This window comes from Lissotriton helveticus, chromosome 10 (genome assembly GCF_964261635.1).
Source record: "Lissotriton helveticus chromosome 10, aLisHel1.1, whole genome shotgun sequence".
NCBI lineage: Eukaryota > Metazoa > Chordata > Amphibia > Caudata > Salamandridae > Lissotriton > Lissotriton helveticus.
The window spans coordinates 25,406,477-25,420,579 of NC_136071.1; the positions used below are offsets into that span (position 1 = coordinate 25,406,477).

At 45.0% G+C, this 14,103-nt stretch overlaps 1 protein-coding gene across 6 annotated transcripts in view; it reads right to left on the reverse strand.

The window, feature by feature from the left end:
- Positions 1-14,103, reverse strand: part of EMD (emerin) — an 88,263-nt gene that overhangs the window by 34,755 nt on the left and 39,405 nt on the right. For 4 of the 6 annotated variants that reach the window (XM_078664629.1, XM_078664624.1, XM_078664625.1 and 1 more), the window contains one exon: positions 10,819-11,408. The exons of the other annotated variants lie outside the window; for them this stretch is intronic. In XM_078664629.1, coding sequence (XP_078520755.1) covers positions 11,083-11,408 — 326 coding nt within the window. In that variant the 3' untranslated portion in view covers positions 10,819-11,082. Of the gene's footprint in view, positions 1-10,818; positions 11,409-14,103 lie in introns of those variants that run through there. 6 annotated transcript variants of the gene reach the window in all.

Sequence of the window (14,103 nt, forward strand, 5' to 3'; positions counted from 1 at the left end):
CTCTGCACTCACTACTCTGCACTCACTACTCACTACTCTGCACACTCACTCTGCACTCACTACTCTGCACACTCACTCTGCACTCACTACTCTGCACACTCACTCTGCACTCACTATTCTGCACACTCACTCTGCACTCACTACTCTGCACACTCACTCTGCACTCACTACTCTGTACTCACTACTCACTACTCTGCACACTCACTCTGCACTCACTACTCTGCACACTCACTCTGCACTCACTACTCTGCACACTCACTCTGCACTCACTACTCACTCGGCACTCACTACTCTGCACTCACTTCTCTGCACACTCACTCTGCACTCACTACTCTGCACTCACTACTCACTACTCTGCACACTCACTCTGCACTCACTACTCTGCACTCACTACTCACTACTCTGCACACTCACTCTGCACTCACTACTCTGCACTCACTACTCTGCACTCACTACTCACTCGGCACTCACTACTCTGCACACTCACTCTGCACTCACTACTCTGCACACTCACTCTGCACTCACTACTCTGCACACTCACTCTGCACTCACTACTCTGCACTCACTACTCACTACTCTGCACACTCACTCTGCACTCACTACTCTGCACACTCACTCTGCACTCACTACTCTGCACACTCACTCTGCACTCACTACTCTGCACACTCACTCTGCACTCACTACTCTGTACTCACTACTCACTACTCTGCACACTCACTCTGCACTCACTACTCTGCACACTCACTCTGCACTCACTACTCTGCACACTCACTCTGCACTCACTACTCTGCACAAGGGTAAGAACACCGCCTTCATTCTTTGAGTCAGGCTAGCCGTAAAACTTTAAGAGCCTGAGCTCCTAACATATCTTCACTAAAGGGTCGGGTGTGGTATATCACAAGCTGAGGGGTCTGTTTTCTTGGGGTTACGCGTGGTGGCTTGGGTACGATTTGCGATGGGCAACGTTTTATTAACTTACGAGAGTAGCGTCACCAAGCATTAAAATGTAAATACCCCCAGGGCGAGACGTTTCTACTCCTTCACGCCGACAACTCTTTGGTACCCCGGGGGTGTCAACTAGAGCTCAATTCTGTTTTTCGTGAGAAGTCCTGCCTCCTCGTGCTTCTGTCTCGAGCGCGCTCTCGTTTCTCCTCCCTCCTCTCCTTACCTCCTCCCGCAAGCTCGGTCCCTGCCTCCCGCCGCTTTCCTCGGCAAGCCGCTCGGTGACGCCCCCCTGCAGTCGGTGGAAGCGCACTGCAGCTGCCCCACTCCCCGCGCCTCTCGATGTCAGCCTCCCGGCGGAGCTCTCCCGGTTACATTTCCGTGGATCTGAGCGCGCATCCGGCTCGGCGCCGCTGCAAAGGTAAAGCCCAGCCGGAGCTTGGGAGGGAGCTGGGCTGGTGTTCGGGGAGCAAGGATAGACGAGGGATTGCCCCAGGGGTGGAGGCGGGAAAAGAGGACACACGCAATGTGAATAAATACACTTACTTTCATCTGTAATTTCACGAAGCACTTGATGTGTGTATGCGCATGCGTGTGTGCTTCACAGGAGACAGCGCCTGGCCGCAGCGCTCGTTCGCGTGCGCGTGTCACTTTCAAATCGCCTCCAAGGCGATGCGCGCGGCCAGGACTGTCTCCTGGGAAGCACACATGCCGACAAAAGGGGCTCGGCGGAGACGCGCTTCGCGCGGCTAGCCGAGACCTAAAAAACGAAATATTTTAATGAAAAGGTAGGTGCTGCATCTCGTGGACTAAATTTTCAATGTGTCGTTTTCTTTTGCGGTAGCATCCCTGGCAAATGTTGTCAGACCAGCCCCCTTACGGTGCATACCCAGTGCAGCGAGTGAGCTTGACCACTACATAGGAGGGTTTGGAGGGGACCTCCCCCCAAGAAAATTTTGGGGGAAAAGTGTGCATTCTACAACACATTTGTCATATACTGAATTGAATTAGCTTTTAAAGCAACTGAGTCAGCCCTTATCATGGCAACAGAAGATATCAGGAAGACCATGGATGACGGTGGAAGAACGGCCCTCATATTACTTGATTTAACCGCGGCGTTCGACACCGTCAATCATTCGGTCCTACTAAGTCGTCTGGAAAATCTGGGCATCTCCGATGCCGCTCTAGCCCTCTTAGCATCATTTCTGACAGGCAGAATCCAACAAGTCCACTGGGATGGACTTAAATCAGAGGAATTCACTCTTCCCGGAGGAGTCCCACAAGGGTCGGCATTATCACCAACCTTGTTCAATTTATATGTCACCCCCTTGGCGAAACTGATAAAATCCCATGGCTTGAGATTAGTGTCTTATGCAGACGACACACAAATCATAGTGTCCGTCTCCGATTCCATTGAAGCAACCGCAGGCCGTTTCAGGAATTGCCTTCTCAGTGTAAAAAACTGGATGAGCCAAAACTTTCTCAAACTAAATACTGAGAAGACTGAAATCATAGAATTCGGTCAAAAGCCCTCGATATGGAGTCAGCTATGGTGGCCCCCGGAAGCCGGCTGCTGTCCTATCCCAGCCGAGAAGGTCAGAAACCTCGGATTCTTATTGGACAAAAACCTCTCCTGCACAGCGCAGGTGAACCAAGTCACTTCAGCTTGTTTTCATATGATGAAGGTACTTAGAAAGATCTTGCCTTTTATTCCACCCACCTTAAAAAAGACTGTCATTGCTGCCCTAGTAATGTCTCGGGTTGATTATTGCAACTCTCTCTATCTCGGTACAGGAGAGAAGCAATTGATCAAGCTGCAGGCTATCCAGAACGCGGCCGCCAGGGTTCTCCTGAACCTGCCAAAGCGTCACCCCACTTCCCAGGCCATTCGAGAGCTGCACTGGCTGCCAATTAAGCGCAGAGTCCAGTTTAAAGCCCTCTGCTTGGCCCACAAAGCCGTACACGGAAAAGGATCAGACGATCTGGCCAAACTTCTCCCGCGCTATGTGCCCAACCGAACTCTAAGATCGGCTAATCAAGACCTGGTCTGCGTGCCTAGAATCCGGAAAGTGCGTTGGGGTGGAAAATCATTTTCTAATCAGGCCTCCAAACTTTGGAACTCATTGCCTGTCGAACTTCGCTCACAAGCCTCCAAACTGAGATTCAGAAAATCCCTGAAAACATGGCTGTTCTCCCTGCCCTGATCTGTCTCACATCACCTTTTATTCTACAGCGCCAAGACGCCGCGGCATTCGAGCGCTTAATAAAAGCTTCAGTCAGTCAGTCAGTCAAAGCATAGTAAATGATGGCCTTACTGTGCACCAGGCTACGACAATCTTTGTTGGGGCTCTTCAATGATTCCCTCCCACAGTGCCTCTCATCAGCCCCTCTGACATATGTTTTTAATTTGTGTTATAGCGCCTCTCATACTAGTGTAGGGTGTTGGAGCACTTTACATCACACACAGAGACAAAGAATTGTACATGTGCAAATCAGTTTATAGAAAATGTTACATAATGCATAGGGGACTACAAAGTGTAGGATTCTCATGTCATTCAAACTGGTAGGTATTTTTGAAGAGTGCTTGTTCTGGAGGAGCACACATTCAGATTCAGAATCTAACACAGTGGTTAATGTTGATTTTAATAACAACATTTTATTTCTACCCAAGCAAACCTTTTTTAACAGCATCAGGATAATGAAAGACTGGGGAGAAAAAACATAACGTACTAACTTGTACCATGCCGTCTGCATGCAGCTCTTTGATGCAGTAGCGTAGCTAGACACTTAGCTGCCCGTGGCAGTCATTCCTTTGCCGCCCGAAGCGGCTGCATGGAAGAACCATGGGGGTGGGGGGGGGTTATTCATGCGTTTGAGGTGCAAAGGCTGCTGCCCCCAAAACTCGTGCCAACCCTCCTTGCAATGCATCTGCTTTGATGGCAGCTCACAGCTCACTGTGCTACATTACAATTGTTACTTATGAATTGCAGAGTAACAAAAGAATTGCTGTGACAAAAGCATTAATCCACTGAACTATGCATATAAAATACGGTTTATTAAAATGCATGGTACACGTTCTTTGCAGCAAGCATACTAACCATCTGAAAAACCTTAGATGAGTCAGAGCTGATGTCCTCTTCTTGTCCAGCAGGCTCTTTCCAGTGCTTTGTCCGTGTACTGGTCACTTTTTATTTGCATTTCGAAGCGGACGGATCACTCTTTGTCTGCAATTTCTGCTGCATTTATAGCATTGGATTGCAAGGACTTTATTTTTATGATATCACAAGTAAATTAAATAAACCTTTGTATGAAGGTGTTGTTTGTTTAATAGAGGGCATGCATCAGTATTTATTTGTACTTTTATTTGGTTTTAAAAATTTTATTTTGGTTGTGGTTGGTGGCCTGGAGTTTCAGAGATGGCCTAGTTATTTTTTGCATTGAATTTTTTAAATCTTTTGTAAGGGGAAATTAGTTTTCCTTTTTTTATTTCACACCTTTTCAGCAAACAGTGTATAATGGTGGAATAATATTTGATGCCTTGGGAGGATGTGTGTTGGGAAATTTTAATGTCTCACTTAATTTTTGTTTTTGGTACTGCTGAATTAATGTGTGTGTGTGTGTGTGTGTGTGTGCTCATGTGTATGCCATAGGCCACCATTTCTCTTTGGTCTCTAAGCCATGTGGCCGAGAGCCATTTAGTGTAGTCAGTATCCATAGACCTGCATGTATTCTTTGTGGTCCATGCCTCCTTGCTTGTTGATTGACCATGTTGCCGGCGACGATTTTGCGTTGCCAGCCAGTGTGCTTTTGCGAGTGCCATAGGCCTGCATGTGTTCTTTGTTGTGTCCATGCCTCCTAGGTTGTTGTTGACTGACCATGTGACCGGCTGCCATTTTGTGCAGCCAGACCGTGTGTAATTCCCTTTTTGCAGTTTTCAAAGCCATTTTTTTAGGGAGATTGGGAAGAGAGGGCTATGCCTTTTTGTTAAATTGTTTTGCAACTTTTCCCCGATATCAGTATAATATACTTGAGGATCATTGTAGTATATGTATATATGAACAGTGTTTAATGTTATATGCATTTGTTTCCATTTTTGCCCTTCCACATCCTTGCCTCCCAATGGCGTTCTTATAGTAACCTAGTACACCAGCAATTAATTTAATATATATATATATATTTATTTTTTTATTTATTTATATTTTCTATGTTATGGTGGTGTGGTCGGGAATGGATACACATCTGTTAATTATTTAAGATAATAAATTAACCACACTAAAATATATTGTTTGTACAATGAATAGTTCAAGCTGCAAGAATGTCACATTTCACTAAATGTTTTTCTTGCTTGTTTGCTTTTAGGTGTACAAGAGACATCACCCACAGTACTGCCAGACAGAAGTGACGTGACCACGGCATACAAGTCCTCCTCTCTTCCGCTTGTGCAGCTAAGCATAAGCTGACATAGCTTGAAGATGGCCCCAAAGAATGGTGCTAAGAAAGTGGCCAGTGAGGAGGAGAAGCAAATTGCCACCACTGGCTTGCCTCTCTCCTCCTTTTTAAAGACAGTTTGTGTGCCTGCCAGACCACACTCCCGCCGCAAGCTGGGAGCAGCACTCCTGTATCAACGACGGCATCGCACAAACCTAAGCCCAAGCCCTTGTCTCCCAGTGAGGCAGCCACTCCAATCATGGCGATGAGCAATGAGTCAGAGTTGGATTTGTCTCAGATGCGAACTAGTAACCAGTTATCGCAGGAAACTAAACAAACTGGACAACAGGATCTGCAACCAGCAATAGTAGATCTTTCTGAAGTAGGAGCAGAACAGGAGGTTGAGCTTCCTGCTGAGCAAGATGTACCTCTTTTTGAACCATTGGCACCCTGATCTCTAGCAAGAAAAAGAAAGGACCCCTTCTGATGATAAGGATACGGATTGGACCGTGGCTGAGTCAGAGACCGGTCACGAGACAAGGGAAAAGGAAAGTTCCTGAAAGCCTTACAATTATGGAAGGTGATCAGGAGAACGAGCCGGTCATTGTCATGGAAACTAGCTCAGGGGACACCGACATTATCCCTCCTATTCAACCTGCTCCAAGGGATGTGGCACTGGTACCAGCTTCCATATTTGTGAGGCCCTCACTGAGACCTGCATTCACCACTACCTCAGTCGATGTATTCACCGCAGAGAGGCAATCATCGACACATGTTCTTCGGGCATGGACAGTGGCACCAGTCACTAGCCCATTAAAAAGTTCTCCTACCCAGTTTGGGACTTCTTTACCATTAGTAAGCAGGAGAATAACATTGCATTATTCTCCATTTGCCACACAAGTGTTCGTCGAGGTAAGCCTAGTTCACACTACGGTGCTGGAGGGCAAACGAACAATATCAAAAACATCACGGATTCCGGTGGGAGTGGCGCCTTAAAAAATTGCTGCAGGTGTTGGTGATGAGAGAGGGGAATCAGCTCTGATAACATGGGAGGTGTTATGGAAGAAGAGGGTAACAGCTTTATGCAAAGCAGCCCTGTGCATCAGTACCACCTGAATCAGCAACAACAAAATTGTACAAGAGTCAGATGGAGATACCACAGCAACAGAATACAAAGAATGCCCCCCAAACACATTAAGTCTACCACCACCTCCTGGTTCTCTCCAGAAGTCGCATACATCAGTGGCACAGGAAAAGAAAAAAAATCCAGTCTACTATTACAGGCATGTTTAGGCAGGAGGGGCCCTATGAACGCAACCACCCAACGGCACGTTTGTACAACGAGAAGTTGGCAAAAATGTAGAGCTATATCTCCTCCCTTTTTCCTTTGTGGAAGGAATATGAGTTCTAGAATTTGTGGCAGCCATCTGCCCGAAATGGAAGGTTCCCAGCCGGACCGATTTTGCCGGAGTTGCTGTTGCAGCACTCCATGACGATGCAATTGGTTGGATCAGCTTTGCAACAGAGTTGTGGTCAGATTATCCACCTTACGACAGACATACATACAGACCAGTAGTCAAGCAACTGATTACATGTATATCACTTCACATTGGATCTCTTTTGTGAGGGATAGGCATCAGCTGTCTACAGGTTTCAGCACTGAAGCAACTTTTAAGGGTGTTCAGCGGCATGCAAAGCACCCATGGTTGCCATAGAGAAATACCATACAGATGCAAACATCTTGGAACACTTTAACAGCAAGGTGTCTGAATGGCTTCGACTTAAAGGTCTCAGAATTGGATTTGTTGTCACAGACAATGGCAGTAATATAGTTAAGGCCATAGCAGATAATGGCTATTTCAGGGTCCTGTGTTTGGCATATTGCATCAACCTGATTGTGCAGGATTTTCTCAAAAAAGACTACGAGTCAGCAACATACTGACCACCTGCAGAAGAATCTTCACTCATTTCTGCCATTCTTTTAAAGCCCAAAAGCAGTTCGGGATTATTCAGCGTGCTAATAGAGTATCAGTTAAAGCCCTCATACAGGAGGTGCCAACATGTTGGAACTCTACCTATTCTATACTGCAGCGTCTGTTTAGCCAGTACAGACCGATCACTGACTGTGCCCTTCAAAGAGGTGATGCAAGTGGGAAAAGCATGACCATGGAGGTGGAGAAATGGGGCCTAGTCAAATGCCTGACACAGATGCTACTTCCTTTAGAGGTTTTCACACTGGAAGTCAGCAAGGAAGACAGTACGATGAGCCAATGCTATCCAATGGCTGAATCTGCTACAGGGCTAGTTAAAAAAGGTGTCGCAAAGGTTTGCAGGTATGAACGGAGAAGTGCATGTCTTGCCTGAGAGCTTAATCCTTCGATTGGCTGTTAATCCAAGGCTGTAAACAGACATAGTGTCATCCAAACAGTACATCTGTGTCACAATACTTGCTCTACAGTACAAAAAAATACTGGCCACTTTCATTCCGTTTTTAGAATGGGATGTTTCACTATACAAGACGTGGATTGTTGATTAAGCGACAGACCTGGAATAAGAATGGCTGAAAATTAGAGTTCCGGGCAGAAGTTCTGGGGTGCAGCCTGCAACCTCCAGAGGGGGCAATACTGTTGTCTCGCAGCAGACAACATCAGCAACATGAACTTCGGAGCAACAGAAGAATCGGACCCAACCTCTGCATAGGCTTGGTTTCAGTGGCACTACAAAGGTAAAAGAGATCAAGCAAGTAGCAGAGCCAACAACCATTCAGAGGATGCTCCAGGACAAACAATCTGGATAAGCCAAAAGAGGTCAATATGGATCAAAACCCATTGGTCTGTCGGAATGGGAAGATGCGCCAATGGCCAGAGCTCTACCGGCTGGTATTAAAGTATCTGGCTTGTCCGGTAACAAGTTTGTCTACTGAGTGTGTGCTCAGTGCAGCTGGCACAGTTGTCACAGTGAGAAGGACCAGTCTCCTGCCTCAAAATATGGAGATTGGCCATGATTAAAATGAACCAGCACTTCATACCACACAATTACACTGCTCCTGAAACATCACATGATGAGGGAGATTGGTCAGACTCAAGTGCATTATCTGAACAACTTCTGGGTGAACCACCTGAGTTTGAGGAAAAACTCTACTTTCCTGACTGAGAAGGCCACTATACAACTTTCAGATTATCGTCAAACTGCTTTGCCAAAAAAGATAAAAAATGGATCTAGCTATTGGAACATTATATATTTTCGGTTTGAGTTATGCAGCTCCATCATTTACTCACATGCATGGCTGGATTGGAGTTGGACCAGTGTGCAGTGAAGAAGCCTCCCAATTTTCTCCAAGGACTTTGGAGACAATGCCTGCCTCCGTCCCAAGCCCATACTTCTTTTTTTTATTCCCTACCAGGGTTGTCCCAGTAAAGATCGGAATTACTTTACAAGACTGCAAAGGTGTTGCTTCCATGGGAGAACAGGAGATACAACAATATGATAACTGTGTACCACCGTGCTTGCATTGGAAAAGGTAACTATTGCACAAATGAGTGATATATTATTGAGTGAGTGTCGATGATGATGATTCATGTTGTGGCAGACGGTGAGGGTCTTCAACTAATTTGTAAAATCGGTTTCAATATTTTGCTATGTTTGGGGGCTGATGGATGATTTTGCAAAAAGTAATTGACTAGATTTACTTGCATTGTCCACTCCTTGCTGTATTTTTTTCTGGTTCATCAGAGACCAGACCAGTCAGTTTAGTTAACAAATACAAATCTACACAAAATGCTTAAATTCTTTTGTTTTCTTGTTCATCAACAGCAGTGCACTACAGATCTATCCCTCTCAATCTCATTTAGGTCGGAACAGAGTCTGCCAGATTCGTTACTCAAGAGTCAGGACTAAGGGTGGGACTACCTCAGCAGCCAGAAGAAGGAAGTTAACGGCTTCAAAGGGAAACAAACATGATGATGGCTCTAAGTGTCAGCTCTGAGGACTGAGGAAAGGTGATTTGGGAAATGCTGCTGAGTAGAGTTTGTGCTGGCTCAAATGTGAAACTCCACTATTATGCGATTGTGGTCAGGGGGCTGCAGTAACTGGAGACAGACATGTGATGTCACATCATCACATAATCAACGCACAACGCACTTGAATAAATGTTATTATGATGACAGTTGTGAAATTGATCGGGCTGTTACATGAAGCTGCTTGTATGGGATTGGTTGTAAAATTGCTCTCACTTCTCAGTTAATCACACGAGTCATGATGAATGATTGCAGCAGCCTATGCTCTTGCTCTGCCTCTAGGTACACTCTTCACAGAAGCTTACCTTCTGTCCTTCATGACCCTACAATATTGTTTCTGTTTTACAATCCACAGGGCTTCTCTTCTCATGCATGAAAGGCAGAAGCTCCATAACAACCCTGCTTACCTTACTGGACCAATTCAGCCAGGCACCCAAGAAGAACATTCCGAGAAGAATGCAGATGCACCGGCCAATTTGGCATTTATATACAGTATAATTTTTCTTTTAACAATCAGAATTCTCAGAACTGTGTGGATTCACCGTTCCATAAATGTGTAGTTTTCAAATCTAGATGACAGAACATTTAGATATATAATAACTTGGATCTCTGGGGCTGTAGGACTGTTCGCAACGCATTTAAATGAACTGTCATTTACTAATTTCTTTCCACATCAGATCTGATGATGTGCTGCGCATCTACCTGATGAATATTGTTGTTGTCTAGTGTTTGTCTCTGTCGCACCTTTCTCCAACTACCCATGTCCATCCATTCATCAAACACCTAACCCTTTTCCCCTCAGGCTGTGTGATATATATTCACCTAGGTGTGACTTATGAATTTTACACCATAAATGGACCACACACTTGGTGGGGCAGATGTGGTGAAAATGACACCAGCTCACTGCAAAGGGATCCATAACTAACATATAAAACATCATCATCATCATCATCATTCATGCCTTGTATTGTGTAAACACTTAACCTTGTCCTAAGTCTACTTCTCCCGACTCGAGGATTTCGTACGTTTAGTTTTTTGTTAATAAATTTAATACTAGCTCCCTATTTCTCAGAAGTTACTATTGCTAGTTTTTGTTATAATATCAGGTCTTTGCTTCATGATGGAAGTCAGGTCTCAGTCTTTGATAAGTTAGGATATAAATAAATAACCTGCTAACTATGTTTTCTTTCAATCTAGTTGCCTGCAATGGATAATCCTTCTGATTAATCCTACAGTTGGAGTACACCGAGGTGGGAGTGGAACCTCACTTGCGATGTCTTCACAGCTAGAGGGCAGCGTGCAACTACAACCACCACCAACATTAGGAAGGCACATTGGGAAACCCTGCAATAAGGTTTTGGAAGAGAGGTAGCAGCCATTGCTTTATCTATTCAGGTACGAGAACTATGGAGTGAAGTGAACTAACTATTACTGAAGAATAAGATTTTTTTAATAAGTTGTTGTACGCAATATAGGCATAGGCATAACCCCCATAGTAGTCAAAATAGTTACAGAGGGTAGTAGGACAAGGGTATAACTAACTGGCATACACTTTGATAACTGGATTAAAAAAACAGGCTGCGCTAAAAGGCAGCAGTGCAAAGTAAAACACAAAAGACAGACTTCCGCCCTTCCCACGTTCCATCCACAACAAATGTTTCTCCCACCAAAGCAAATATATTTTAAAAAAAGGGAATTAGAGGGCATCAATTCGGGCGTGAAGGCGTGCCACCTCTTGGCGAATCAGCGCCAGCTCTTGTAGGACGCGGCGTTGGAAGCGGTCTGTGGATAATGATGAGGAGGGGAGGGCAGCAGTGGTGGATCCCAGCTTCCGGCGGCACCCCCGAAGGTATGGCCGGGTTGGAGGCACTGGTGGATCGCTCGAGGTACCGGGGGCAGTGGCAGATGCCGCCTTTTTTTCCAGAGCCACCAGCCGTCGATATTCAGCCTGGGTGACCCTCGCCCGTTGCCGCCGCTGCCGTGCTACTATCTCCTGCCGAGATGGTGGACCAGCAGGAGTAGCTATATCAGGAAAGAAAAACAAAGAAAAAAGACAAATTGTAAATAAAGCTCAGTGCAAACACTTGTTTATATAGTGGCACAGTAGCAGTATCCTGTTCATCCCTTAGGGCCATTGGAATTTTTTAAGTCATAGGGCCAAGTATTTCCCCACACATGCATCAGATATCAAACATCGGCAAAGCAAATAGGTCTCGCTTATGAGAGAGCTACTGGCTTTGGCAATGTGTTTTAGCCATATTGTACACCAGTGTGACTGCTGATCCGCATGGCTAAAAGTTAGTGGAGTAGGATGTGGGGTGGATAGGAATGGAATGGGGTATATTAGGGTAGATTGGGGGGTGGGGTAGAATGGACTGTGAAGCATTGGGGAAGATTGGAATGGGGTAGAGTGGGGGAGTTGGTTAGATCAGTGTCATAGTTTGGATTGGGGTGGAGTGTGGTAGTTTAGGTGGAGTGAGGTCGAGTGGGGTCGATTGAACTGGGGTAGTGGAATAGATTGGGATGGAGTAGGATAGAGTGGAGTTGGACTGATTGAAGTGTGATAGATTGGAGTGGAGTAGATTGGAGTTAGATAAAGAGGTGTGTAGTAAATTGGGGTGGGAAAGAGGAATGGGGAAGATACGAGTGGGGTAGATTGGAGTGGGGTAGGAAAAACTGGGTTAGGGTAGATTGGATTGGAGTGGGGCAGAGTGGGTTTGATTGGACTGGAGTAGAGTACCTGTGAGTGGCATGTGGTAGTATGGAGTGAAGCGGAGTGGGGTAGATTGGGTAGAGTAGAATGGGGTGTGGAAAATCAGGGTCAAGTGGGGTAGTCTGGGGTAGAGTGGAGTGGGGTAGACTGGAGTGAGATAGATTGTAGTGGAGTGGACTGGGGTGGATTTGAGTGGAGTGCGGTAGATTGGGTTACAGTGGAGGGGATTGAAATGGTGTAGGGTAGACTGGAGTACAGTATATTGGGGTAGATTGAAATGGGATGGGGTACATTGGAATGGAGTGGGATAGAGTGGAGTGGAATAGACTGGAGTGGGGTAAATTAAAGTGGGGTAGAGTGGAGTGTTGTGTCATGGAGTGAGTGACATGGAGTCAAGTCGCCTGTCGCAGAGTGTCTTAGAGTGGAGGAGCGTAGAGTGTAGTGTCTTAGAACAGAGTAGAAGGGCATACAATTGAATAGATTGGCATAGTGTGAATTATGCTTGGCGGGGTAGTGCACTGCCATTACAGACAAAACATTTTTTAATTCAAATGACCATTAAATGTGCACCATAATGTTTTACTGTACACAAACGATAATGTGTGCAAATGTCATCATCTAATGTATTGATGTGTTTTGGTCATATTCAAATTTGATTCCACCATACTCCAGAATTACAAAAAAAATGTGCTTCATTTGTACTAATTCTGAAACATTGTCACAGTTGATGTTTTTTTTGTTGTGTGCTAGACAAAAAAATAAAGCATTATACACCCTTTCCTCTAATATGGGCACTCAGCACGATTGCCACATAAATTCTCTGAATTTGAAGTCAGAGAAAGAAAAATAAACACAAAACTCCCTGGAAAAGACAACGTGACATTTAACCTTTGTCTCTGAATGCACAGTAAATGTGACAAGATAAGATTTAAAGGCCTGTTTACAGAAAGCAAGTTCATTGAGAAATGCAGTAAACAAGGATAAGGGCAGCGGGAGGGATCAACTCAAGCTAGACAGCCTAAAGCACATAAAGCCAGAAAAAGTGAGTTACAAACCACAAAGCCAATGATAAGCAACAGGCAGAATACATTGCTAGGTCAGGTTTCTGAATGAAGGGGCATTTTTTGAATGAATGAATGAAGGGGCATTTGTAAAGCGCGTGGTTACCAATGGCCTGCCAGCGCTACAAGACACACCTAAACTAAAAATAGTGACACAATCAAGAGAACAGAAAAGTTTTGAGGAATTTTCTGAAGCGAAGATGATTAGCCTCAAGACGGATACAATCTGGTAGTTGATTCCACCTTTGAGCAGAAAAGAGATGACCCTCACTCTGGGCTTGATTAAATCTCGGGACAATGGCAAGATGTTTCGACTCGGAGCGAATGGTTCTTCTAGGGACACACAAAGAAACGATAGCTTGCAGAATCGGAGGCAAATTAGCCGCTAGTGATTTGTGGACGATGCCTTAAATTGAACTCGTTTATCCACTGGCAGCCAATGCAGTGCCCTAATGTGCGGCTTAGCAGATTCTCTATTGTGAGCATGCATCAGAAGTCGTGCCGCACAATTTTGGACCGTCTGAATGTCCCTAAGTTGTTTTTAGCAAAGTAGGATGCCACCTAAAAAGCACTGACTGCAAGGAATTAAGCCAGAATACCACCAGATTAAAACAACGTGATTTTCTTCTTTTAACGGATTTCCTAGTCAAAAAAAGAAAATAGACACTTTGCGTGTAAAAGAAAAATTACCTCATTAATGGGCAAGGCAATATGCAGCACAATTGATAGTATTCTTGTTGTGCAACATTAATGGAGGCATGCTAGCTTTGGGTGCTTTGCTACTCGCTGTAGTTGGGGCAGCTGTGATGGACAATTTATTATCTTACTTTAATTACAATGGTCCTGCTCTTCTCTGACTGCCTTTTAATTATACCCTGACTCCAAAGCGGGAGATGAACAATAATAAAACTACGTCACATAAACCGCAGATACCCTGTCTGGC